Source organism: Stegostoma tigrinum, chromosome 13, assembly GCF_030684315.1.
Source record: "Stegostoma tigrinum isolate sSteTig4 chromosome 13, sSteTig4.hap1, whole genome shotgun sequence".
NCBI lineage: Eukaryota > Metazoa > Chordata > Chondrichthyes > Orectolobiformes > Stegostomatidae > Stegostoma > Stegostoma tigrinum.
This window is the reverse complement of record NC_081366.1, coordinates 45616452-45640572: the sequence shown is the minus strand read 5'-3', so window position 1 is coordinate 45640572 and position 24121 is coordinate 45616452. Positions and strand designations below refer to the sequence as shown.

The 24121-nt window shown below is 40.2% G+C and overlaps 1 protein-coding gene across 2 annotated transcripts in view; it reads left to right on the top strand.

The window, feature by feature from the left end:
• Nucleotides 1–24121, top strand: part of cdhr2 (cadherin related family member 2) — a 132379-nt gene that overhangs the window by 65033 nt on the left and 43225 nt on the right. For both annotated transcript variants that reach the window (XM_048542990.2, XM_048542988.2), the window contains 7 exons: nucleotides 217–372; nucleotides 2148–2312; nucleotides 6761–6822; nucleotides 8508–8754; nucleotides 11922–12158; nucleotides 21748–21817; nucleotides 22861–23481. In XM_048542990.2, the coding sequence (XP_048398947.2) occupies nucleotides 217–372; nucleotides 2148–2312; nucleotides 6761–6822; nucleotides 8508–8754; nucleotides 11922–12158; nucleotides 21748–21817; nucleotides 22861–23481 (1558 nt within the window). The remainder of the gene's footprint in view (nucleotides 1–216; nucleotides 373–2147; nucleotides 2313–6760; nucleotides 6823–8507; nucleotides 8755–11921; nucleotides 12159–21747; nucleotides 21818–22860; nucleotides 23482–24121) is intronic.

Sequence of the window (24121 nt, the reverse complement as noted above, 5' to 3'; positions counted from 1 at the left end):
TACAATTTCTAGGCCATTGAGGTACACTCTGTTGACGGTACCTCACTTAGGTTGTTGTTTGAGAAGGTTGTTTTGTGCAAAGTCAAGTTGTGCCGTTATTTTATTGTTCCAACAGAGAAATGTGTGATAATGTTGTAAATCTCCTGTCTAAACCTAAGCTTTGTTTCAGTTTCACTTGTGTTGTTCCTGCATAAGATAACAATGTAGTTATTACAGGGTGTGAATGGAACCTTCACGTTGTCCCTTCATGGAGCAGATGCGTCAGTTTTTACGGTTTCCCCAGAAGAGATCAAAACCTTGGGAGTGGTACTGATAGCAGTGAAAAACTCAGATGCTATTGATTATGAACAGAAGAACGTTTCAATCTTTGAGGTAACATTTGTTTCAAGAATACGTATACCCATTTTCAGAAATTTGAAAAGCTGTGCTTCTGTCCTGCCATTAATCTTGTTATTACTTACATCAAAGGACAATTAGGGGTTGAATTCGTCTTTGAGAAAAATGCATAACAGATACGAGTGAATCAACTACCATGTTGTATTTTCAGATAGGGTGCAGTGTAAAGCAGGTAGCTGATGCAGTAATGCCAATTTTGCACTTTTGCAGAAGACTATTACTTTCTCTTTAGAGTTTTCTTGGGTCTCATTAGAATTTATACGAGCTAGAAAATGGCCAAATTTTCATAGTAACACTTGGTATATACAATGTATGAAACACAATATTAACTAGTAATTCGTAAATTCAAAAAATCATTCATTTAAAAAAAGTTAAACTTATTTGAAGCTGAAATTTTCCAAAAAATGTCTAATATTTCAAACAAAAACAGCCACATGCACTTGCATTATTTCTTCTTCAGAAAGAAACGTCCCAAATGGATTCACTTCACATGGGTATGAGCCAGGACCAGATTGATAGGACATGCTGAACTTTCTTAGAGAAATATGCTTAGAAAGGATTGTTAGTGGTAGAGAAGGAGAGATTGAGGAGTTCAAAAGAGTAGAATTGAGGTAACTGAGAATTATAACGATAGTTTTGGGGAAAAAGAAATGGAAGGGACTGCACAAAAGACCATAGGCAGAGGAATTCGGTGAGGGTATTGACAAGGAAAGAATTGCCAAAATAAGATTTCTAAGATTATAGAAAAAATTTTAGCCAAATGTGTTCATCTGAGCATTGTTCAGCAACAAGTTAGCATAAGCCAGCACACACAGGATTGATGGGCAAAAAGCATTATATGTGGGGTTAAGATGTGGACAGCAGAATGTTCGACAAATTGGAGGATGAGGAACGACTGGTCCGCAAGAACAGTGGTAGGGCAGTCAAGGGAGGTGGAGTTGAGATAGAGCTAAACATTAGCAAAGCTTTGATGCTGGAACAATGGAGTGATGATAGATAGAATATGAGTCATGAAGAATAATAGTGCGTGAAGGATAAGTCATCCATTTGCTTCAGTTGCAAACCTTCACTTTTTATTCAACATTGTATCAGCATATTTATGGCACAAGTTAGTGTAGATACAGCTTAGCTACAATGTTCATATATCAGATGATCCTGTAGTAACTCATTTACTTCCTACTTCCTTATTTTCATTCACACCCTACACCCTGAATTTGCCATTTGCAGACTTGCTGTCTTTTGATCAGTTCTTCCTTATACCATTTGGCATAAATAACCAGTGCCTTGGAACAGCCTCCTAAAGATCTCCATCTCTCGCTTTCGCTTCTCCAAATACTCCTTCAATCCAACCCCTTCAACCAATCTTTCAAATACCCTTCGTAATACCGATAATAACATACTTCATAACGCCTAATCTCTCTTTTCTTGGTGTAATGATCATTTCTCTTTCCTTTATGAAATGCCTGAGGATGAATAAATCTATATTTAATGTGTTTATCCAAGCTATTGCCTTGTTTAAATTTTGGTAGCAGCATGTCACAATTTATCAATCTGGCATTGGAGCCTAAGGACAGTATAAAGATATAATAATTTGAAATGAGAAAGCTAAAGTAACTCTGAAATGCTCACGAATTGAGATGGATGACATTTAGCAACAAAATTATTTGGTATTGAATAACAATCAGCATTATGGTTTACAATCCCATGAGCAGAACGATAATTAAATAATTTATTTTAAAATTCTTTGCTAGATTGTTGCAAATGATACAACCAACCCAAGTAATTGTTGCTCCACAGCGACAGTTACAATCAACATCGTTGACATTAATGATCACAGCCCAGAATTCCCAGAGCAAACATATATCCTCAGTGTGAAAGAAAATTCAGACATTGGGACTGTAGTTGGAATTGTTATGGTAAGTTTTATTTTACTTTGATTTAATCCAAGCTGAAATATTTTTTTCTAAATCTCTGAACTTAAGCTCAATTTAACATAATGGGAACTATTTTATTGGGTACGATAAGCATTAATGTGTTTCTCAGGTGAATAGTTGTAGTTCTTGAGATGCAAAAGAGGAGGAAGGAAGAGAGGGAGAGAGGTGGTGAGGTCAGTATTAGGAGAAGAGCTTCTGGTGGGAGAGAAGGGGAGGAGGCTGAGGTGAGGTCAAATCAAGGAGGGCTTCAGATTCATGGTGACTTGCTTACAATCATGAGAGACCAATAGTTACCAGCAGTGGTTGTACCTGAGAGTCATGCTCAAGAGCCAACTGAAAAGGAGAAAGAAGCTGAGGAAGAGGAGGTGAAGACACCCCAAGTGGGGATGGATGTTTTGCCTATGAGGAATGCTTGACACCATCTAATTGAGACATATGCTGTACCTTCAGACTTGGTTAAGTTTTTGCCACATAAGCTACCATTGACAACTTAGGATCCATTAGGGAATTTGTTATCTGTACTCAGTGATTACAATTAGTTCCCCATGAAGATCACAATCCAATAGACAGATTCCAACACTATTCAATTTCTGTTTATGTACATTCAAATCAAGCCATTTGAGCTTACCAAAACCAATAGCACTTACTAATATTAAACTTTCCACACTGGCATTTATGCTTAATGCTGTCTTGTGTAGTTTAGTGCAACTATGAAATGCAATGGCAAGTTCAGCAGCAGGTGAGGTGGCTGACTGCTGAGAATGTGAAGAGGGCAGTTCAGATGTTCTCTTGGAGAGTTCTTGAGAGGTTGAGAATTGTCATGGCCCAGCCTCTTATTGTATCATGTCAGCAGGATAAGACTTGAGCAGTTTTGGATGCCTGGCTGACAGCTAACTGTAAGGATAACGGTGAAGTGGTGGAAGAGGGAACTAGGAATTCTGCTATTTGGAGACAGTCAACTTGGTTCTGACTACAGCATTCCTATGTTTCTACCCAGGGGATTTATGTCGCCTTTACAATGATTTGGGGGAGGGCATGTCTGTGGGTATTGGAGACACTCTACAATCACATCCAACTGAGGAGCCCACAGCCACAATGGCAGCTATCTGCGCTTCCATTTGCTGTACCTTGTCATTTCAAGGAAGCTGAAATGACTGTGCTAGAATCTGTGACTTTTGTCATCAGCCGCTGTGTAATGTTAGACTTCAAAAGTTGCTGTCTGGAATTGACTTGCCTCTCCACACTCGAGAGGGGATGTTCCAAGATCTGTGCCAAGTCTTTGACCAAAGAAAAGATGGATTTTTATATCTCTCTAATCAAGACCCATTCAATTTTATGCAAACTGGCTATTGCATGAAACATTTAATTTGTCAAACATTGGAGTATAAGATTAGGGAAGCCTTAGTACATCTGTACAATGTGCTAGTGAGACAACATCTGGAGTACTGTGAGCAGTTTTAGTCCGCTTATTTAAAGGAAAGATTCATTGCATGCAGTTCAGGGAGGGGTTCACTAGGGTGATCTCTGGTATAGAAGGATAGTCTAAAGAGAAAAGGCTAGACAGTGGAATTCTGCCCACTGGAGTTTAGAAGAATGAGAAGTGATCAGAGAGAGTTGTGGGGACAGAGCCCTTGTGTATATTTAAGCTTGAGATATATTGATTCTTAATCAGTCATGGACTCAAGGGTTATGGGGAAAAGGCAGGAAAATGAATGTGATCAGTGTCGGATCAGCCATGATCCTAATGAATGGTGCATCATGCCTAAGGGGCGACATGACCTATTGCTGTTCCTTTTTCTTTTGATCTTAAAACTCTCTTTCTTCTTCTGTAGCTTGATCCTGCAGAGCTGTAGCATTCTTTTTATCAAGCATGGCTGTGGCATACTTGTGTCTGGCATGTGCTACTTTAGCCTTTAAGTTATGTGTGGTGACAGTCTATGCCATGGTAGCAATGACAATGGTAGTGCTTGATGCAGTACCCTCTTTTTCACTCTCTTCCTGCAAATCCTCTTCTGGAGGAGTTAAGGTGGTTATATGCCCTCTACTAGTTTCCCTGGGCTTGCAATTGTAAGGCTAGAAAAGTAGAGTTGGATGCAGCATATGAAGCTATTATAGGAGAATATATCTGGCGAGACAATGTAACACTTGAAAACAAAGATAGGTTTGGGCGATTAGGAGCCAGTAATAATTATTTATATGTAAGGATGCTGAATTGGCCATATACTGTTCTCTGATATGCCTCCTGCTTTGACTGTGACCATGGTCTCTGCCATTCCCCTCCTAATTACCACTGATATTGTCTCTTCAAGGGCGCTGATCTGGTGGAGTTGTTCTTTCCTTCTGGATAGTGCTGCTGGTGTCTGTTATTGCAGAGCAGTATACAATCAGCAGAATGTATAATGGTGACGGTATAAAATGATTTAATAATTTCAATGTCACACATTTATACAGTGTGATCTTTAGAGAGGCAGATGCTCTCTCTGAGTTTAAGAGAATGTGTGTATCTACTATCCTGTAAATAAGATGCAAGAAGTAATACTGGGAAGACTAAAAATAATTAGACTCCATACACATAATAAAAAGGTTTTATATTGCTTATTCATGAAAGCAAAACAGTGGTAATAGAGCATGAGTATTTCTGACAGTTGTATTTGTGTATAATACCTCACTTGTTTGAAAAGCAGTGAAGTGAGTTTGAGATTTGAAATTAATGGCCTTGAAAGCATTCATGTGAAATGTCACGATGTAATTAGATCGTGGATGCAGCACATCAAGGTTGTGATACTGGTGTTGGCATAATTATTGGGATCAACATCTCTCCAATGCTGTAATTCCTTCACCAGGATCTCCTCTGAGAACTTATGCTTTCCCTCCTGGGGCTCCAGAACCATCGTAATAGGAGCCATTGCCTGTCAACAAGAGCATACCATTGGTCGAATTTAATAGGGCTTCTGGGAGCAGGAAACATGATGAAGGGTGACTTAGGCAGGAACCGATGGTGGTTTGGGTTTAAGGGATTAATTTGCATGTGTTTCAGCAACAGTCAGCATATATCCTATGGCAGGAACCCCTATTCACAACATTTGCATGATGTGGAGGTGCTGGTGTTAGATTGTGTTGGACAATGTCAGATATCACACAACACCAGTTTATAGTACAATAGGTTTATTTGAAAACATAAGCTTTCAGAGCCTCGCTCCTTCTTCAGGTATTAATGAGAGAGGTAGCATCAGATACAGAATTTATAAGTAAAAGTTTACAGGGTCACATCACTGATGAGGATGTATTAAACAAACCTGAGATACTGTTAAATCTTTAATCAATTAGAAGGTTTTAACTGATTAATATGTACATGTAAATGCCTAAATTTCTTCAAGCCACTGACGGAGAGAAATAAAGCTCTGTCACTGTAAAGAAGGGGTGACGTTTTAGGTCAGATAATACATGTTAGGTGTGAGGCTGTGTTTCGAATCTGTTTATGTTTTGGTTTGGAGTCAGACTGGTTTTATTTCTAAAGTAGGAATTTATAAAATGCTACATTGACTGCACTACCTCTGTGCTTATCATGGGGGTCCATTCTCAGTCCCCCCAGAGGTACAGTGCAGTAACCCAATGGTGGAGAGTGTTATTTCTCATTCGTCCCTGCAATATGATCACATGTGCCTCACATGATTGCCTCTTGCTCTTTAAAATTAGCATTAAATTCCATATGCAGGGACTGATATGCAAGCAGAAATGACACACACTTCCACCATCATTCTAAATCCCAACACACATCGTCAGTGGAGGATGTCTGTCCTCAAAGATTGCTCCTGGGCAGCCCTTCTGTATGAGATTTGTGATCTAAATCATGGGATTTCCCCAAAGTCTGCCTTCCAACATTGAGGCATAAGGGGCTATCTGCTTCAAATTGTCAGCTGAAATATCTGATGCTCACAAATGGAAACAAGAGTGGGAAGCTGTAGATGCTAAAACCTTCTTCGAAAAGGTTTTTTTTCAGGACTCCTCCCTGAAACATTAATATCTCATCTTTTCAACGTTCTTATTTTAAAAGTGCAAGAACATTATCAGTTGGCCTTCTACATGATCACATTTCTATCTGTGTTATTGTATTCTTACAATTCATTCATAATTACTTTTGCCCAAATGCGACCCTGAATTCTGTGGTTGGGCTAAATTAAGTTGATCTTTTCTGCGCACTGAATGACTTGATCTTTCAGTTGATTTGTTGAGACGGTTTACATAGGTATAACTAACTTTTCCTTCAAAATTATTTACATTACCTTGCAGATTTCATGTTCTAATTTTCTGGATTAATCAAAATGTTCATTGATTTCTCTTTGGCAAGAAATGTTTTGAAGGAAGCGTAGCACAAAGAAAGAACATTGTTACTAATGTTATCATTATTTATTTTGAACCTTGTTCCTTAGGCAATAGATCCTGACACTGGAGCCTTTGGTAAAATTACATACAGCCTATTACAGGAGAACATGTATGTATACATAAATCAATACTTCTGCCCCATTATTTGGAATTAATAGCTTTTCTGACCTTAATGTATTTTAATAAAGTAAAGCCAACGTAATCCTACTGAACCACAGGTCTGCTCTCTGATTAGAGACAGACAACTGATGTGGGTTTAACTTGAGGTTTACCATGCCTTGGGCAAGGGGAGAGATTACGAAGAAAGCTCTATTGTGATAACCTAAAGTGAAGGTGGAAATTGACCCGGCGCTGTTAGAGTTATTCTGCATTGTAAATCAGCCATCCAACCAGCTGAGCTAACCAACCCCTAGTATTTTCACATAAGCAGGTCAGTTATCTATTCTTGATGCCAGCTGGAGCATCAAAGCTGTTGGTAGGTAGGTGTACAATTGTGAAAATTAAGAGGTCTAAAAAAAGTGCTGGATATAAAATTGGTGCCAAACATGCTGCGGCTCATTTCTTACCTGGTTGGAATAATTTAAATAGAATATTAATATGCCTAATATTAATTTGCATTTACAATTTTCTAAAAATGCACCAGCTCATCCAGCATGAGAAAGAGATAATATAGGATGTGCCATTCTGAGTGTTTACCCTTCAAGAGAACACTGATAAATGGTACATACCTGAAATCATGCTGTTTTTTTGAAGGCCTGAGCAAAGAATGAAAACTGTGAACTCTCGAGTTCTTCCTAGAGTCTGTGTTGATCTATATGGATAACGACAGGCTTCAGCCTGGCATAATGATTCCATATTTGAGTAAACTTGATGCATCAATGATTTAAAACCTCATATCAATAAACAAGACGAACAATCCAGTAGAACTGTGGACTCAGCAATACTTAAACACAATAAAATATACAATAAAATACACAATAAAATAAGATAAACACAAAGACTTTTGTGAATATATATATATTCCTTTGAAGCATAAGGCTGTCAGCCCAGAAGCTGAGGAATGGAAATATAAGAGAGGGTTCTAGTACTTCTGGGACATTTGCACTTTACTCAGTTTTGTGATGACTACTGATGCAGAGGAGAGAGATGTGGAATGGGAATAGATAGTTCTTCCATTCATTCTCCTTCCATGTCAATGTCATTTTTTGGGGTGGTCTCTGATGACATCCTGTTATCCTGGAAACCTCACAATGTACATACTCAGCAGCTATAGCCAACAGTGTATATGTTTGAAAGAAGCACAAATACGTGCTGATGAGAATTGTGCATGGGACTCATTGTGCACTGTCTGAAGTGCAGTCAATCCCAAAGTCACCAATGAGGGCCCATCAAAGTATAGCTTTAGGTATCATTGGCGATTCTAGCCTGTGAACTCACCCTTTACTGTGGAGTGTCAAAACATGATTGCAAAGTGGTGGCAGGAACAGTGAGATTTGTCATGCTGATTCTGAGGTGGGTTTCCACAGCATTCATGCAAATGTCCTCACTATCTGGCATTTAGAATGGGGTCAAACCTAGGGCAAAGTAACCATTTGAAAACTCTGCTTCCTGCACTTTCCAGCAGACAATGCACCACTGACATACTTAGTATTTTGAAAATTCAAACCTGAAATGTTGAAGCAACAAAAGTGTGACAAGAACATTAATTACTTATATTTTTCAATGTTTGCCTGCAGAAATTGAATGTGAATTTAGGATGGCTGCAGATTAACATAATTGTTGTTTTAACTAAAGACAGGAATTTAAAGTTGACAACAGGACAGGTGAAATTACTGTTGCGAACAAAACACTGCTTGATAGAGAGAAACGACCCAGATATTATGCAACTCTTCAGGCAACAGATGGTGGGGGCCGTAAGGGTACAACATCGCTTGAAATTGTTTTAGAAGACATAAATGATAATCATCCAGTAATGTCAAGAGAGTCGTATACTGCATTCATCACTGAACACCAAGGAAATGAATTAAATATTAAAATTGAGGTAAGTCAAAATCCAACACGTTTTTAGTTCTTTTCTGTGTCCCATTGCATGTTTATTTGAGTAATCTATCCCCATAATGTGTTACTTCTTAACCTCAAAAAAGAAATTTTATAATATCACGCTATTATTATTAATATGTAATTTTTATGTTTTCTATGAGAGGCACATTGAATTAAGTTGTTACTTCAGGCACACATTCCTACTATTGTGATTCCAGCTGATATTATTACTGGACAAGTCAGATCCCAGACTGAAATCTAGCTTGATAAATTATTACAGAGATAATAGGAACTGCCGATGCTGGAGAATCTGAGATAACGAGGTGTGGAGCTGGATGAACACAGCAGGCCAAGCAGCATCAGAGATGCTGATAAATTATGTTTTATTTGTTTCGGTTTAACAAGGTGATCTCTACTGATAAGCTAGCACGCAAAGTTACATTGATTTTAACAATAAAACTGAGGCTTATTGAGCAAAACAAATTACACCCAATTATTTACATACAATATATCTTTCAATATATTGAACAATATTGTAGATATATAGATCTATTTATCTCAAAAGACTCCTTTACAGAGTCCCAAGACACCCCTTTATAGTCCTCACATCAGAGACGTATCTTGTTCTCCAACACCTCAAATTGCTTAACTGTGAGTTCAACTTCCTTCTGGAAAATCAGATAGCTTTTCCTGACTTTAAGTCATCTCGACTTCAAAGAACCACTTTGGGTATCATCCAAACACTTCTGGTCTGGAACTATCACTAAACTCCTTACTTTAATGCAATCTATTTTTGTATCTTCTCCCTTTCTCAGAGACACTGCTTTGTACATTCACATTTATCCAAGGACTTGTGTAGAACTACACAAAGCTAGAGGTCAAACAACTCCTTTTCCACAAACTATGGGTGTTTTGCTTAAGCTGGAAAAAAGTCTTGAATTTTCTAAAGAAGACCTTAATGTACAATTGTTTACCTTGCATTGCCATAAACTGTCCTAATGTGCACAAAATTCCATTACTTATGCAAGTTAGCACCGTCAAGCTGAATTCAATTAAATAACGCTATAATCATAAAACTTTTCAAACAGAAAAAAACCCAGAATGCAAAATCCTAAGAATGCAAACTTAAAATAAGTGATAATGAAACATATATATGTATAAATCATGCCATCTGCATCAGAGTGAACAAAACATACCTGTTTAATTGACTTTTTTTGATATTAAGGGACACAATTAAAATTTATGTCTGGAAAATATGATAGTGATCTTGTGTTCTATGAAATGTAGAAAATGTCATGAGAAATTTAACTGGAATAGCAAATATTATATATTGGTTAATCTTTGGTAGTTGTCAAGGTGTATTTGTTCCAGTGGTTGAATTGTGTTATCATCTGAACAGAACACAAAGTTTAGTGAAACATTACTAAAATGAGACAGACAGACAGTGATAAAGAGATCACTGAATCACTTCGTTTGACACTATGATCTTTTTTTACATTTATCCATGGAATCAATAATGATAGAGTCCAGCACATAAGTGTAAGACAAGGCTGAAGCATTCACAACAGACTTCAATCAAAAGATTTGAGTGGATAATTCATCTCAGACTTCTCCAGTCTTCAGCCAATTTGATTCATTCCACATGATATCAAGAAACAGATGGACGCACTGGCTATGGGCCCTGATGACATTTTGGCAATAGTACTGAAGACTTGTGCTCCAGAGCTTGCCGTACCCCAAACCATGCTGTTCCAGTACAATTCCAATGCTGGCAATGTAGAGGCAATGCCCAGGTATGCCCTGTACATCAAAAGCAGGACAAATCCAACCTGGCTAATTAACGCTCCATCAGTCCACTCTTGATCATCAGAAAGGTGTCATTAACAGTACTATCATGCAGTACGTGCTCAGCAATAACCTGCCCAGTGATCCCAGTTTAGTTCAAGCCTTGCTTTCATTCAAATATGGACAAAAGAGCTGAATTCCAGAGGTGAGGTGAGAGTGACAGCCCTTGACGTCAAAGCTGCATTTGATTGAGGCAGCAAAGAAATTGAGCAAACCTGAATCAATGGGGATTGGTGGCAAGCTCGCTGCTGGTTGGAGTCATACCTGCTACAGTGGAAAATACTTGTGGTTTTTGGAGGTCAGTCATTTCAGTTCCAGGGATCTCTGCAGGTGTTCCTCAGGGTAGTGCCTTAGGCCCAAACATCCTCAGCAGCTTCATCAATGACCTTCTCTCCATCATAACGTCAGAAGTGGGGATCTTTGCTGATGATTGAACAACGTTCAGCACCATTCACGATTCCTCAGATACTGAAGCAGTCCATGTCCAAGTGCAGGCTTACATTGACAAGTGGCAAATAACATTTGTGCTACACAATTGCCAGGCAATGACCATCTCTAACAAGAGAAAATCTAAACATTGTGCCTCGACCTTCAATAGAATTACCATCACTGTATCCTCCACAATCAACATTCTGGAGGTTACAATTGACCATAAACTGAATTGGCCCTGGTTATGAAAATACAGTGGCTATAACAGCAGGTCAGAGGCTAGGATCACGGCAGTAAGTAACTCTTTCCCGACCTCCCAAAGCCTGTTCATCATCCATAACACACAATCAGGAGTGTGTTGAAATAGCCCCCACTTGCCTGGATGGCTGCAGGTCCAATATCCATGAGATGTTTGACTATCTTTGAGTGCCATCACATCCTCAAACATCCACACTCTTTATCACTGATGCTCAATAGCAGCAGTATGCGCTACAGTAATTCATCATGGCTTAGAATCAGCATATTCCAAACCTGCAATCACTATCAGGAAGGATCGGGGAGCAGATGTATGTGAACCCCACAGCCTACAATTTCCAGTCCAAGCCACACACTATTCTGATTTGGAAATATATAGTTCCTTGAGCTTCACTGTCTCATTATCTTGATATGCCCTCCTTAATGTCTCTGTGATTCTGCCTACACCAAATCGACTGCAGCTGCTTAAGAAGGCAGCTCACCACCACCTTCTCAGGGGTAACTAGGGATGGGCAATGAACGCTGGCCCAATCAGTGACATCCGGATCTCATGAATGAATAAAGAAAAAATATTAAAAAAGATTAAAATGAGAAAGACCATCTTATAAATTTGTTCGTAATTTCTTTTGTTTTGTAAAGGCTTTTGACAATGATGAGGTCAACACCAATAACAGTGAGATTCGCTACACAATAGTTGCTGGTGACGACGAACAGAATTTTACCATTGATCCAATCTTGGGTGTTCTCCGTTCTATTGGTCCCATAGATCGAGAGGCCATGAAATCTTCAGATGGAAAAATTAATCTAATTGTGAAAGCGTATGATTTAGGAGTTCCTTCTCTTTCAACAACTGTCAATGTCACGATCCATGTAGAGGTAAGCATTTGAACTTTTTTTCTCTTTTGAAAATTTGATTGTACTTTTAGAAATAAGGAGGTAAAAAAATACTGTATTTAAATATCTAAAGTCAAATGTGCAATGTTGCCTTCTTTTACTTTCAATTTCAAAATGACTCTCATTCCTTCATTCTGTGAAATGACTCCTTAAAAAAAAAATGAAGTGCAGATACTGGAGAATCCACTATAACAAAGTGTGGAGCTGGATGAACACAGCAGGCCAAGCAGCATCTTAGGAGCAGAAAAGCTGATGTTTCGGGCCTAGACCCTTCATCAGAAACGGGGGAGGGGGAGACGGTTCTGAAATAAATAGGGAGAAAGGGGGAGGCGGATTGAAGATGGATAGAGGAGAAGATAGGTGGAGAGGAGACAAACATGTTAAAGAGCTGGGGACGGAGCCAGTAGAGGTGAGTGTAGGTGGGGAGCGCTACTTCCTCCCCGCAGTGGTTGAGAACGCACTCGACTGTGTCTCCCACATTTTCCGCAACTCATCCCTCACACCCCCTCCCTGCAATAACGACCAGAACAGAATCCTCCTCGTCCTCATGTACCACCCCGCCAACCTCCGGATCCATCGCATCATCCTCTGACACTTCCGCCATCTGCAATCCAACCCCACCACCAAAGACATTTTTCCATCCCCACCCTTGTCTGCCTTCTGGAGGGACCACTCTCTCCGTGACTCCCTTGTCTGCTCCACACTCCCCTCCAACCTCATCACACCCGGCACCTTCCCCTGCAACCGCAGGAAGTGCTATACCTGCCCCCACACCTCTTCCCTCACCCCCATCCCAGGCTCAAGAAGACTTTCCACATCAAGCAGATGTTTACCTGCACATCTGCTAATGTGGTATACTGCATCTGTTGTACCCATTGTAGCCTCCTATCCATTGGAGAAACCAAGCGGAGTCTTGGGGACTGCTTTGCAGAACACCTACATTCAGTTCTCACTAAACAACTACACCTCCCAGTCGCGAAGCATTTCAACTCCCCCTCCCATTCCTTAGGTGACACGTCCATCCTGGGCCTCTTGCAGTGCCACAGAGATGCCACCTAAAGGTTGCAGGAGCAGCAACTCATATTCCGCTTGGGAACCCTGCAGCCCAATGGTATCAATGTGGATTTCACAAGCTTCAAAATCTTCCCTCCCCCCACTGCATCCAAAAACTAGCCCAGCTCGTCCCCGCCCCCCTAACCTGTTCTTCCACTCACCTATCCCCTCCTCCCACCTGAAGCCGCACCCCCATTTCCTACCTACTAATCTCATCCCACCCCCTTGACCTGTCTGTCCTCCCCGGACTGACCTATCCCCTCCCTATCTTCCTACTTCTACTGGCTCCATCCCTGTCTCTTTAACTTGTCTGTCTCTTCTCCACCTATCTTCTCCTCTATCCATCTTCGATCCGCCTTCCACTTTCTCGCTATTTATTTCAGAACCCTCTCCCTCTTCCCCATTTCTGATGAAGGGTCTAGGCCCAAAATGTCAGCTTTTCTGCTCCTAAGATGCTGCTTGGCCTGCTGTGTTCATCCAGCTTCACACTTTGTTGTCCCTTAAAAAAAGTCCTGTTTTAAACAATTAATTCTGTAATATGTAATGTTAGGTTTCAGAGCATTGCTCAAGACCATTTAACTTTGTTTAGTATCTCTTAGTTTATGATGTTTGCTCAGAATTTTAGCATTTGACTCAATATTTTTGGACTACTTCTAGGTTTGAGAAATCATTTTCAATTCACTATATACAAAGGCTGAAAAAATGCTCAGAGCCAGTTGTGTTACATACATGAAGGGAGACCAATAACTTTTATAAACAGATTTAAATTCCCACTGACCATTAGATGGAATTGGATGATAAGATTTCAAGTTTTAAGCCTTTTGTTGGTACAAATTAAAATGAATGTTGATTAAATATTACATTGTAGGCAACCAATACTCTAAACTACGAAAAGGATAACCATTATGTGTGTCTGGACATGAACGATGACCCACATTGCATATGTATTTGCTCATTACCAAAAAAATCCCGAAGTCACTTTCAGCTTCTAATTCCATCTAGCTATTTTTCTCAGTTATGGTATCCCATATCCAAGGATGATGCTATCCCTTGGCCTTCTGGGTATTCCTAAATTTTCATCCAGAAACAAGGCTTACTCTGAAACGTAGCAAAGTAAGAACAGGAATCAACCTCGCAGCCCCCTGACCTTCCTCTGATATTGTAAATCGTGGTTGACCATCTATTGCCACATCCCATGGAATGGATATGGGAAGTGTTTTGTGTGTGTGTGTGTGTCAAAGCTCCAGATCAGTGAAGTGAGCCTTTCCGCAGCTCATCTTCATACTTGGCGGCCTCTGTGGCTGCCTCTAAACCTATTAACACACTTGTCCTCACCCTCAGAATCAAAGTTTAGAGCTTGATCCCAGCTCAGGACTGAAAATCAGGCAGGCATGTCTTGAGCCAACAAAAGGGCCTGCTGTGATAATGGGAACTGCAGATGCTGGAGAATCCAAGATAATAAAATGTGAGGCTGGATGAACACAGCAGGCCCAGCAGCATCTCAGGAGCACAAAAGCTGACATTTCGGGCCTAGACCCTGGGCCCGAAACATCAGCTTTTGTGCTCCTGAGATGCTGCTGGGCCTGCTGTGTTCATCCAGCCTCACATTTTATTATCTTATAAAAGGGCCTGCTGTATTTGATTTCGCAATGAGCAATTTAGTTACCCGGCTAATATTATCTAACATGACTATTTGCCTGTAAATATAGGAACAGATAATTGGGACCAAGCTTATGCCATTGAACTTTCAAACATTTGAACGTCCTTTGTTATTCAGTAAGATCATGTCTGATCTGATTGTGCTGTGGCCTCCATTTTCCTGCCTACTGCTGGTAACCCTTATCTAACAGCAGTCAGAATTGGTTTGAATTTAACAGTGTATATGAAAGGAAAAAGTGAGATTCAAGTAAACCTGATGTCAATGGGAGATGAGGTATGACATATTTGTAAATAAAACGAAAAAAAAAATCAGTGGAGATGTTCAAAAACAAATTTAATGTGATTCAGATCCAGTTCATACCTTTAAGGGCCAAGAGCCCGAGTGCAATTGAAAACCACCTTGGGCAAATAAAGAGATAAAAGAGAGTATAAAACTAAAGCAAAAAAAAAAGAAATGTAAAAAAAGTGCAGATCTTAGTGAATGGCAGAAGTACAGAGAACAACAACGATGAACAAAACCGATCATAAGAGGTACAAAAATGGAACATGAAAAGAAACGTTTAAGGGATATAAAGATCAGCATTTTTTATTTTAATTGCTTAACTTTGGAAAAAACGTGAAGGCTTTTTGATAACTGAGAGCATATGATATTGTAAATGAAGACAAGAAAATGGTGGAGATGACAAATTATTACTTTTCATCAGTCATTTCCTTTGAGGAAAGGGTCAGAATGTGAGATGCCCAAAAGAAAGTAATATTCATTCAGGGTTAAGAAGTTGTTAAATTAATATAAGGAAATTTAAAGGATTTTAGAGCTGAATCTTGTTGAAGTACTTGGTTTGGTGAGTTTCGTGATGTGTTTCTCTCTGCAAGACTCAATGGGGTCATCGTTAACATTCGCATCATTAACCTCAACACCTGCCCCTATGGTGCCTCTCTCAAGTGATTCTCACCCCATTCTATCATCTGCTGTTCCTGGAACAACTTGACATTGCTGGGCTGTCCTAGAATTCACCAGCAGCCCTGTTGGTGCCATCTTTTAAAGGGCCGTTTTACAACTGGATATGGACTGTCAGACTGGATTTGCCCTGGTGATAGCAGAGCAGGGAAAGCTAGTGCCATGCTTTCTGGCAGAGACTTAGAATTCCTGGTGAGTGTGATGATACAGATGTGAGAAATTCTCTTCGCTCAGGTCTAGCAGAAGTGATCACAACATCTGACTGTGCCAGTCTGGTCAGAGGCTGCCACCTAGCTTAGTGCAGTCTCAGTTGTCTGAAGGAATGCCCAACAGTATTTGATTTGATTTGATTTCATATTATCACATGTACCTAAGTACAGTGAAGCATTTTGTTTTGTGTAGTACAGGCAGATCATAACATACAAAGATCATAGGGTGACTGAACAGACCAAGGAATGCAAAGTTATCGCTGTAAAGAAAGGGCACAAGAAGCAAGATCAACATTAGATTTGAAATTTGAGAGGTCCATTAAGAAGTCTAATGACAGCAGGCATGAAGCTGTTGGTATGTGTGTTTAAGCTTTTGAATCGTCAGCCTGATGGAAGAAGTTGGAAAGATTAACACTAGGTGGGAGGGGTCTTTGATGACATTGGCTGCCTTTCTGCAGCAACAAAACGTGTAGTTAGAATCAACGGATGGAAGGTTGACTTGCGTGATAGCCTGCACAGTGTTCACAACTTTCAGTAGTTGCTTATAGTCCTGGGCAGAGCAGTTGCTATATCAACCCATGCAAGTGCCATGATCTTCTCTCTGAGATCTCTGCCTCTGCTACTGGACCCGTCTACCACCAAACCTCATGTTTTACCACTGTCACTGCTGCCTGCAACATCTTCACTCCCTCACTGTCATCCACCCAACCCCTGACGCCACTAACTCTGCAAGCCCTTGCACTGCCTACTCACATTTTAGGGACCTTCCCACCTGGATAAAGGAACAATTGCACCAACTATTTTCTTCTCCCTTCATAGTTGAATTTCCTTCATTCCAGGAAGTAAACAGGACAGAAAGAGTCAAGTCAATTGGTTGGCTGCCTGACAATTGCTTTCTTATCCCTTATGAAGAGAGCATCCTGACCCTGACCACCCCAAGCAGCTGACTATGTCCATGTCCTGAACTGGTTTCAGAAGCTTCCCTTTACTTACTGTGCTGGATCCTCCCGACCGAAGACTATCATCCTTGACTTGACTAAGGATTGCTGACAATCATGGCAAGTGTCCTGGCTTTGTCTCTGCATTAAATGGTAAGGCAAGAAATAAGTACTGTGAGCTTGATATCTCTGGCTGAAGGGGCAAAGCGCAAAAAGTCAAGTGAAGGCAGGAGTGCTGATAGCATTCAGGTTGGCTCAAAGTAGTGAGTGCTAAGAGAGGAAGTGAACAGACTGAAGATACAGCGTGGTCAAATCCATGAGTTGGATATGCGTCCCTCAGTGAAAAATGTCCTTTCAGTAACACTGCAATAATAGTTACCATTGCACCCGTGGGTGCAGCATTGGTGTGCAGAAGTGAGCTGTAAGGGATTGGAAATGTGCCATGAGGTTTCTGAGAAGCTGGCACATGCTGAATGCCAGTGTGCATGGTCCTGAGATGCATGTGGCCAGTATTCATGCACCATGCGCTGATACGTTCATGCCTGATGTCCACCATGGAGGTCCTTTGGAACAAGTAATGAACTGAAGTTATCCTCACTGACATCTGAGCTGACATCCATGTTGAGAATTCTTGGTGTCCAGTTTATTTGGTAGGTTCAGTGAGGTAGGGAGATGGATATTAATAAGGCAAGATGTATAGGTAATAACGTCATCAATGAGTAATAGTCCATCTTAAGAGGCAACTTGCTGCTGGCTAGTGAGAAGCTTGCCTTGATCCTGAAAGCAATGCATTGCTCTCGATGTTGAGATAGATCTGGTCAGACTTCTGATGGAATTCTGCCACATTTCCCACCATAGCCTATGTCACTCAGACCTTTATAAGTTTCAGCCTTCAGTAAATAATGACATTAAAGAGTGAGAAATCTTCAAGACCAGTTGGCGGGTTTCCATCTCAGAGTTTTATAGGAAGTGAGGACTTTGTACATGTGGTAGTAATAATTTTCTGAAGTTTTCCCAATTCAGAATCAGTTCCCTTAGATTGTGCAGGGCACAGAGAGTAGGGATACTGCAACAAGTTGTGTACTGTAAAGGATGTCTTTCGGACCCTCAACAACTCACCATATTTATTAATGATGATATAGAAAGTCATGTATCCAAATTTGTCAATGCACAAAGATTAGAGGCATTATAGATTGAAAAGCATTTTGTGACTTTCTAAAGAGACATTGTTCTAATATATAAATAGCCAAAACTGTGAAAACTTGATTTCAATGAAGACCAATGTGAGATCACCCACTTTAAACATAAAAATCAGTACAATAGGATATTTTCTAAATGATGAAAAGCTTGAAAGTCCAAAAAGACTTGGGAGAACCCAGGTTTATGAAAAATTAAAATGTCATATACCGATAAATCAAATCAACAATATGGAATAGAATGCGGGTTTTTTACCTAGAGGTGCAGAATAAATGGGGTAATTTTAACCAGCTATACAAGGCCCTGGTAAGATCAAGTATTTCTGGGCATGATATCTTAAGAAAGATAGGCTGCCCATGGGGGATTGACGCATAGATTGGCCAAAATGATGACATCACATTTGAATTACAAGAGGGCATTGCAGAAATTGCTTCTACCATTATCAGAGTCTTGCTCCTAAAGCACCAATGCCAATGGACAGACCATTGCATCTGGATGCCTGAAAATCATCTCACTTGGCTGGTTCTCTCCTCTGAGCTTTCTGTTGGCCAATGCTCAGGCGCATGGGACAGCCAAAGGAAAAGGCCAAGGATAAGGTCAAGGTTGCCCTAAATCATGAAAGCATTGACGTCACTGAGTGGGAGGAGAAAGCTGCTGACTGCTTAGCATTGCACCTCCAGATCCACCAAGGTTCAAGCCACTTTGAGATTCAGTGACTCAACTGTGTGGTTTGAATAGTGGCGGCAGAGGAAGGAGAAGGAAGCCAGCCCAGTTCTATTTCCTCACACAACAACCTGCCCCTGGAAAAGCTTATACATCAAAAATTGGACTTCTCAGTCATCTGAGGGCTTATTAAGCCTGACAGATGTATCTTTGATTTCGAGCGACTGCAGTGGTTGCATAAACTGTATTTCCTGGATGTAAAAGATTAAGGGATGATTGATTGAAGTTTTCAAGGCATTAAAGGGAACGATAAGGGAGTTAGAGATAAATTGTTTTCCTTGGGGAAAAATATAACTAGCAAAAAAAGTGCAAAAAAATAGAGCTAGAAATTTCAGAGACAAATAGATTCACAAGACACTGCCAGCATTCGGTCAGCACATGTAACATCTCTGGCAGAAACTAGTAACATTTCTGAAGAGATAATGGGAACTGCAGATGCTGGAGATTCCAAGATAATAAAATGTGAGGCTGGATGAACACAGCAGGCCAAGCAGCATCTCAGGAGCACAAAAGCTGACGTTTCGGGCCTAGACCCTTCATCAGAGAGGGGGATGGGGGGAGGGAACTGGAATAAATAGGGAGAGAGGGGGAGGCGGACCGAAGATGGAGAGTAAAGAAGATAGGTGGAGAGGGTGTAGGTGGGGAGGTAGGGAGGGGATAGGTCAGTCCAGGGAAGACGGACAGGTCAAGGAGGTGGGATGAGGTTAGTAGGTAGCTGGGGGTGCGGCTTGGGGTGGGAGGAAGGGATGGGTGAGAGGAAGAACCGGTTAGGGAGGCAGAGACAGGTTGGACTGGTTTTGGGATGCAGTGGGTGGGGGGGATGAGCTGGGCTGGTTGTGTGGTGCAGTGGGGGGAGGGGATGAACTGGGCTGGTTTAGGGATGCAGTGGGGGAAGGGGAGATTTTGAAACTGGTGAAGTCCACATTGATACCATATGGCTGCAGGGTTCCCAGGCGGAATATGAGTTGCTGTTCCTGCAACCTTCGGGTGGCATCATTGATGCCACCCGAAGGTTGCAGGAACAGCAACTCCTATTCCGCCTGGGAACCCTGCAGCCATATGGTATCAATGTGGACTTCACCAGTTTCAAAATCTCCCCTTCCCCCACTGCATCCCTAAACCAGCCCAGCTCATCCCCTCCCCCCACTGCACCACACAACCAGCCCAGCTCTTCCCCCCCACCCACTGCATCCCAAAACCAGTCCAACCTGTCTCTGCCTCCCTAACCGGTTCTTCCTCTCACCCATCCCTTCCTCCCACCCCAAGCCGCACCCCCAGCTACCTACTAACCTCATCCCACCTCCTTGACCTGTCCGTCTTCCCTGGACTGACCTATCCCCTCCCTACCTCCCCACCTACACCCTCTCCACCTATCTTCTTTACTCTCCATCTTCGGTCCGCCTCCCCCTCTCTCCCTATTTATTCCAGTTCCCTCCCCCCATCCCCCTCTCTGATGAAGGGTCTAGGCCCGAAACGTCAGCTTTTGTGCTCCTGAGATGCTGCTTGGCCTGCTGTGTTCATCCAGCCTCACATTTTATTATCTTAACATTTCTGAAGAGATGTGAATGACAGGATTCCGTATTGTAAGACACTTACTACACCAAACACACAAAAATTAACATTGACTGAACAGTACTACATTGGCAATCAACACATTAAATTGCAGAACAGGTATTCTTCTCATATTGTGTAGTGATAATGTCCCTACCTCTGAGCTAGGAGACCCAGGTCCAAGTTCCACCTGCTGAAGAGCTGTGTAATAACTATTATGAACAGCTTGATTATAAAATATCTAGATATTCTTAATAACTTTTGAACGAACTGAAAACCCCATATTATGTTTATACATTACCGTAGATTCTTAGTGAACTCATAGTCTTATTATCTCTGTCTGTGAGTTTGCAAGCAACAAGCACACCTGCCTTCTGTAGGATCACATGGTTTGAGTTATAAGGCCTTTTATAAGTTTCACATTCTTAATTTAACACAATGTAGTCCTCAGTTGTGCTTGACGTAACAAGATATGAACAAGCAGTATGAATGAATCAAGTCGATTTATTAACTAATGTTCTTTACTGAATAAACAAACAGTGAAGACAATATTGAAGTTTCTTGTCTTTCAAAACTCAGGGTTCCTTGAATAATACCAACAAATGTGATGTCTTTCTTCACTTCTCTCTGAAGTGATGTTGAATTGAACTTTGTCTCAAAATAATTACACTACAGAAGCCAAGTTAAAACGGTGCCGCAAAGATCTCTAATTTTAAAATGCTATTCCTAAATCTGAGTGTTGCCTATTTCTTATTCAAAATGATTTGAATTAACTCTTTCCATTGGTTGAATAAGTTCTGATGAATGGTCACTGTACTCAAAATGTTACTTCTGCTTTCTTTCCACAGATACTGACAGCCCTGTTGAGTTTTTCCAGCAATTTCTGTTTTGCTTCAAACCTACAGCACCCACTGTTCTTTGTTTTATCTCCATCTTGAATGTCTACAATTTTTTTCTACATCTTCTCACCAGTCTTTGTCTCCAGCCCAACCATGCTGTAACCTTTCTCCATTCACCGAAATGGACTTTTCACCAATTTCTTTCTGTTTATTGTAACCAGTTTAAATTTAATTAGGTTAAATGGATTGGGGGTGCATGGGTAAAGGGGAATGGCAGGGGAATATGATTTGATCAGAATGTAAGACAACCTGGACATATATTGATGAAAATTCTTCAAAGTAGCACAAGTTGTTTGGTGTAATTTAATTTGGATAGGAGCACCTCTTTACGTTATGAAGAAAATTTTTGTGTTTTTAAATATTATTTTCTTTTAAACCTTACAGGATGTAAATGACAATTCACCAGTATTTTCTCAGTCTGTCTATTATGCTTCTGTAATGGAACATACATTAGGTAAGTTATGACATGAAATATCAGCAATATTATAATGATCTTTGTTATGGAGTAAATTGTGAATTTAGAGCACTGGTTTCCCACTGTCACACTTGTACCCAATCCCAAAGGCTTGATAACAAATTAAATTAGTGGCTTTGCTAGAAGTGGAAATGTGTTGCAAATAATTGCTTTAGAACATTAGACGAAAACTATTAGTTTTGGATGGTTGCTGTTCTAATCACAAAAAGACAGAATTGCAAAAAATGGTTGATGTTCCTTCAACAAACCATAACAGTTCATAGAAGCAAAGGAAGATTGGTTGACAGTGCTCCTAGGGGCATGCTGAGGAATAATATTAAGTCAGAAAAAAACTGTTGGGAGAAGTAGCTAATTTACCAATTGGCGTATAGGCTGACAGCTTTCCCAGGGAGCCTTCAAGTTAAAGTAAGAAGTGTATTCTGGTGATCAAAACTGTACCTGCATTTTTAGAGACAGACACTGCTCCAGCTCTTGGGTCTGCTCTTGTTTGCTCAGAAGAGCAGCTAAATACTAAACATGAAGTAACCTGAAGTAAGATATATAAGAGTAACTCATTTTAGCTACCCATTTGCTTAGTTTCTGTCAGGCAAGCACATATAAAATTAGTCATTTGATGTTTTGGTGTTACATTTAGTGCATAAGCAAACATAATGTTTGTATTTTATTTTGTAATTTTATGATTTACTTGGTCTTTACTCGGCACTTGGTAGATAGAAGTTGAGATGAACACAGCCTTCAATCATTTGTTAATACAAATAAGGAACTTTTAATAGCATAATGCATCATGCCATCTTCATATCACTAAAGATTCATAAATGGTAAATTTTCTGAATAAATTATCATAATCTTGTTTTCTCACTTTATTTATAATTTTACGACTGCAAAATAAAACAGTTTTCAATGATACCTTTGGAAAAATGCTGTTCAAAACAATGTGATGTATTCATTTTTCCTTGATTGATTGTTAGTATCTCTTAGAACAACATGTTCACCTTTCTCATTTGTTCTTACCATGCATACAGGAGCTTTTGTGACATTGGTTAAAGCCAGCGACAATGATGCAACAGAAATCAACAATCGGATAACATACCGTATTGAAAATGGTGGCTCAGGAATCTTTCTCATCAGATCAATCTTAATCAATAATACCATTCCAAAACAGTATGGAGGAAATCTTACTGTTGATCCTACAATTGCACTGGATTATGACAAAGGACCAAAATTTTACAATCTAAGTGTCACTGCTTCAGATTTAGGAACTCCATTTAAAATAGCACGTGCAACTGTTCATGTCACTGTATTAGACATGAATGATGAAACTCCTGTACTAGACCCAGATGCAATGAAGGATTTAGATGTAATGGAAAATGACACTGAACTTGGAATAGTGCGGAATATAACTGCAACTGACATTGACACAAATCATTCACTAATCTATCAACTGGTTTCAACAGTTTGTTATAAGTCTAAAATTGTTGATGCTCAACCAGATGCACCATGCCATTATTGGTTTGGACTTTATGACAATGGATCACTCTATGTGAATGAATCCTCAGTTATTGACTATGAGGAATATGATCAAGTGGACATGACTATTCGTGTGACTGATCTTTACACTGAAAAAAATAATGCTTCCAGTACCGGTAAGCCAATCTTCTAATTCTCGAGTGTGTTGTAGTATGTACTTTTCTAAAAGGCTATAATCGTGGAGTAATTTTTCTTTGGATCTCTGGAATCTCATTGTTAGAGAGGCTAAACTGATTTCAATCACCTTATTTCAGCAGCTGGAAGCTCCAGGGCTCCCACAGTAACTTTATAAACAGCTGAACCTCTAGGATTTAGACAATGTTAATCTCAGACCACAGTAAAGCTAAAAGGTATGAGTCCCTTTCTCTGCCTGTCTCCCCTCCACGGCCCCTCCCCCCATCATTGCACTTTTGATGGCAAATTGCAACCCTCAAGTTTTCTACATGTGCAACATATCAGAACAGTATGTAATTTAAAATTGTCTAATAATTGCATCATATTTATGATAATTGGTATAAAGTTATTGTGAAGAAATCTGAGTACAAGATAGGCGCAAGATTTGTTTTGATGGTGTAAACCCCTCTATATCTCAGGCAAAGCCACTTTACAGTGAGACTAACATTATGTGATTTTGATTGATCATGTAGTATCAATATTGCCTAGAACCCATTTTCAGGTCTTTGGTGGCCTCCTGATTTTCCAGCATGGCAGGCAAGAAGTGCCCACTCATTTGAGCTGGAAGTACACTGCCAGCTG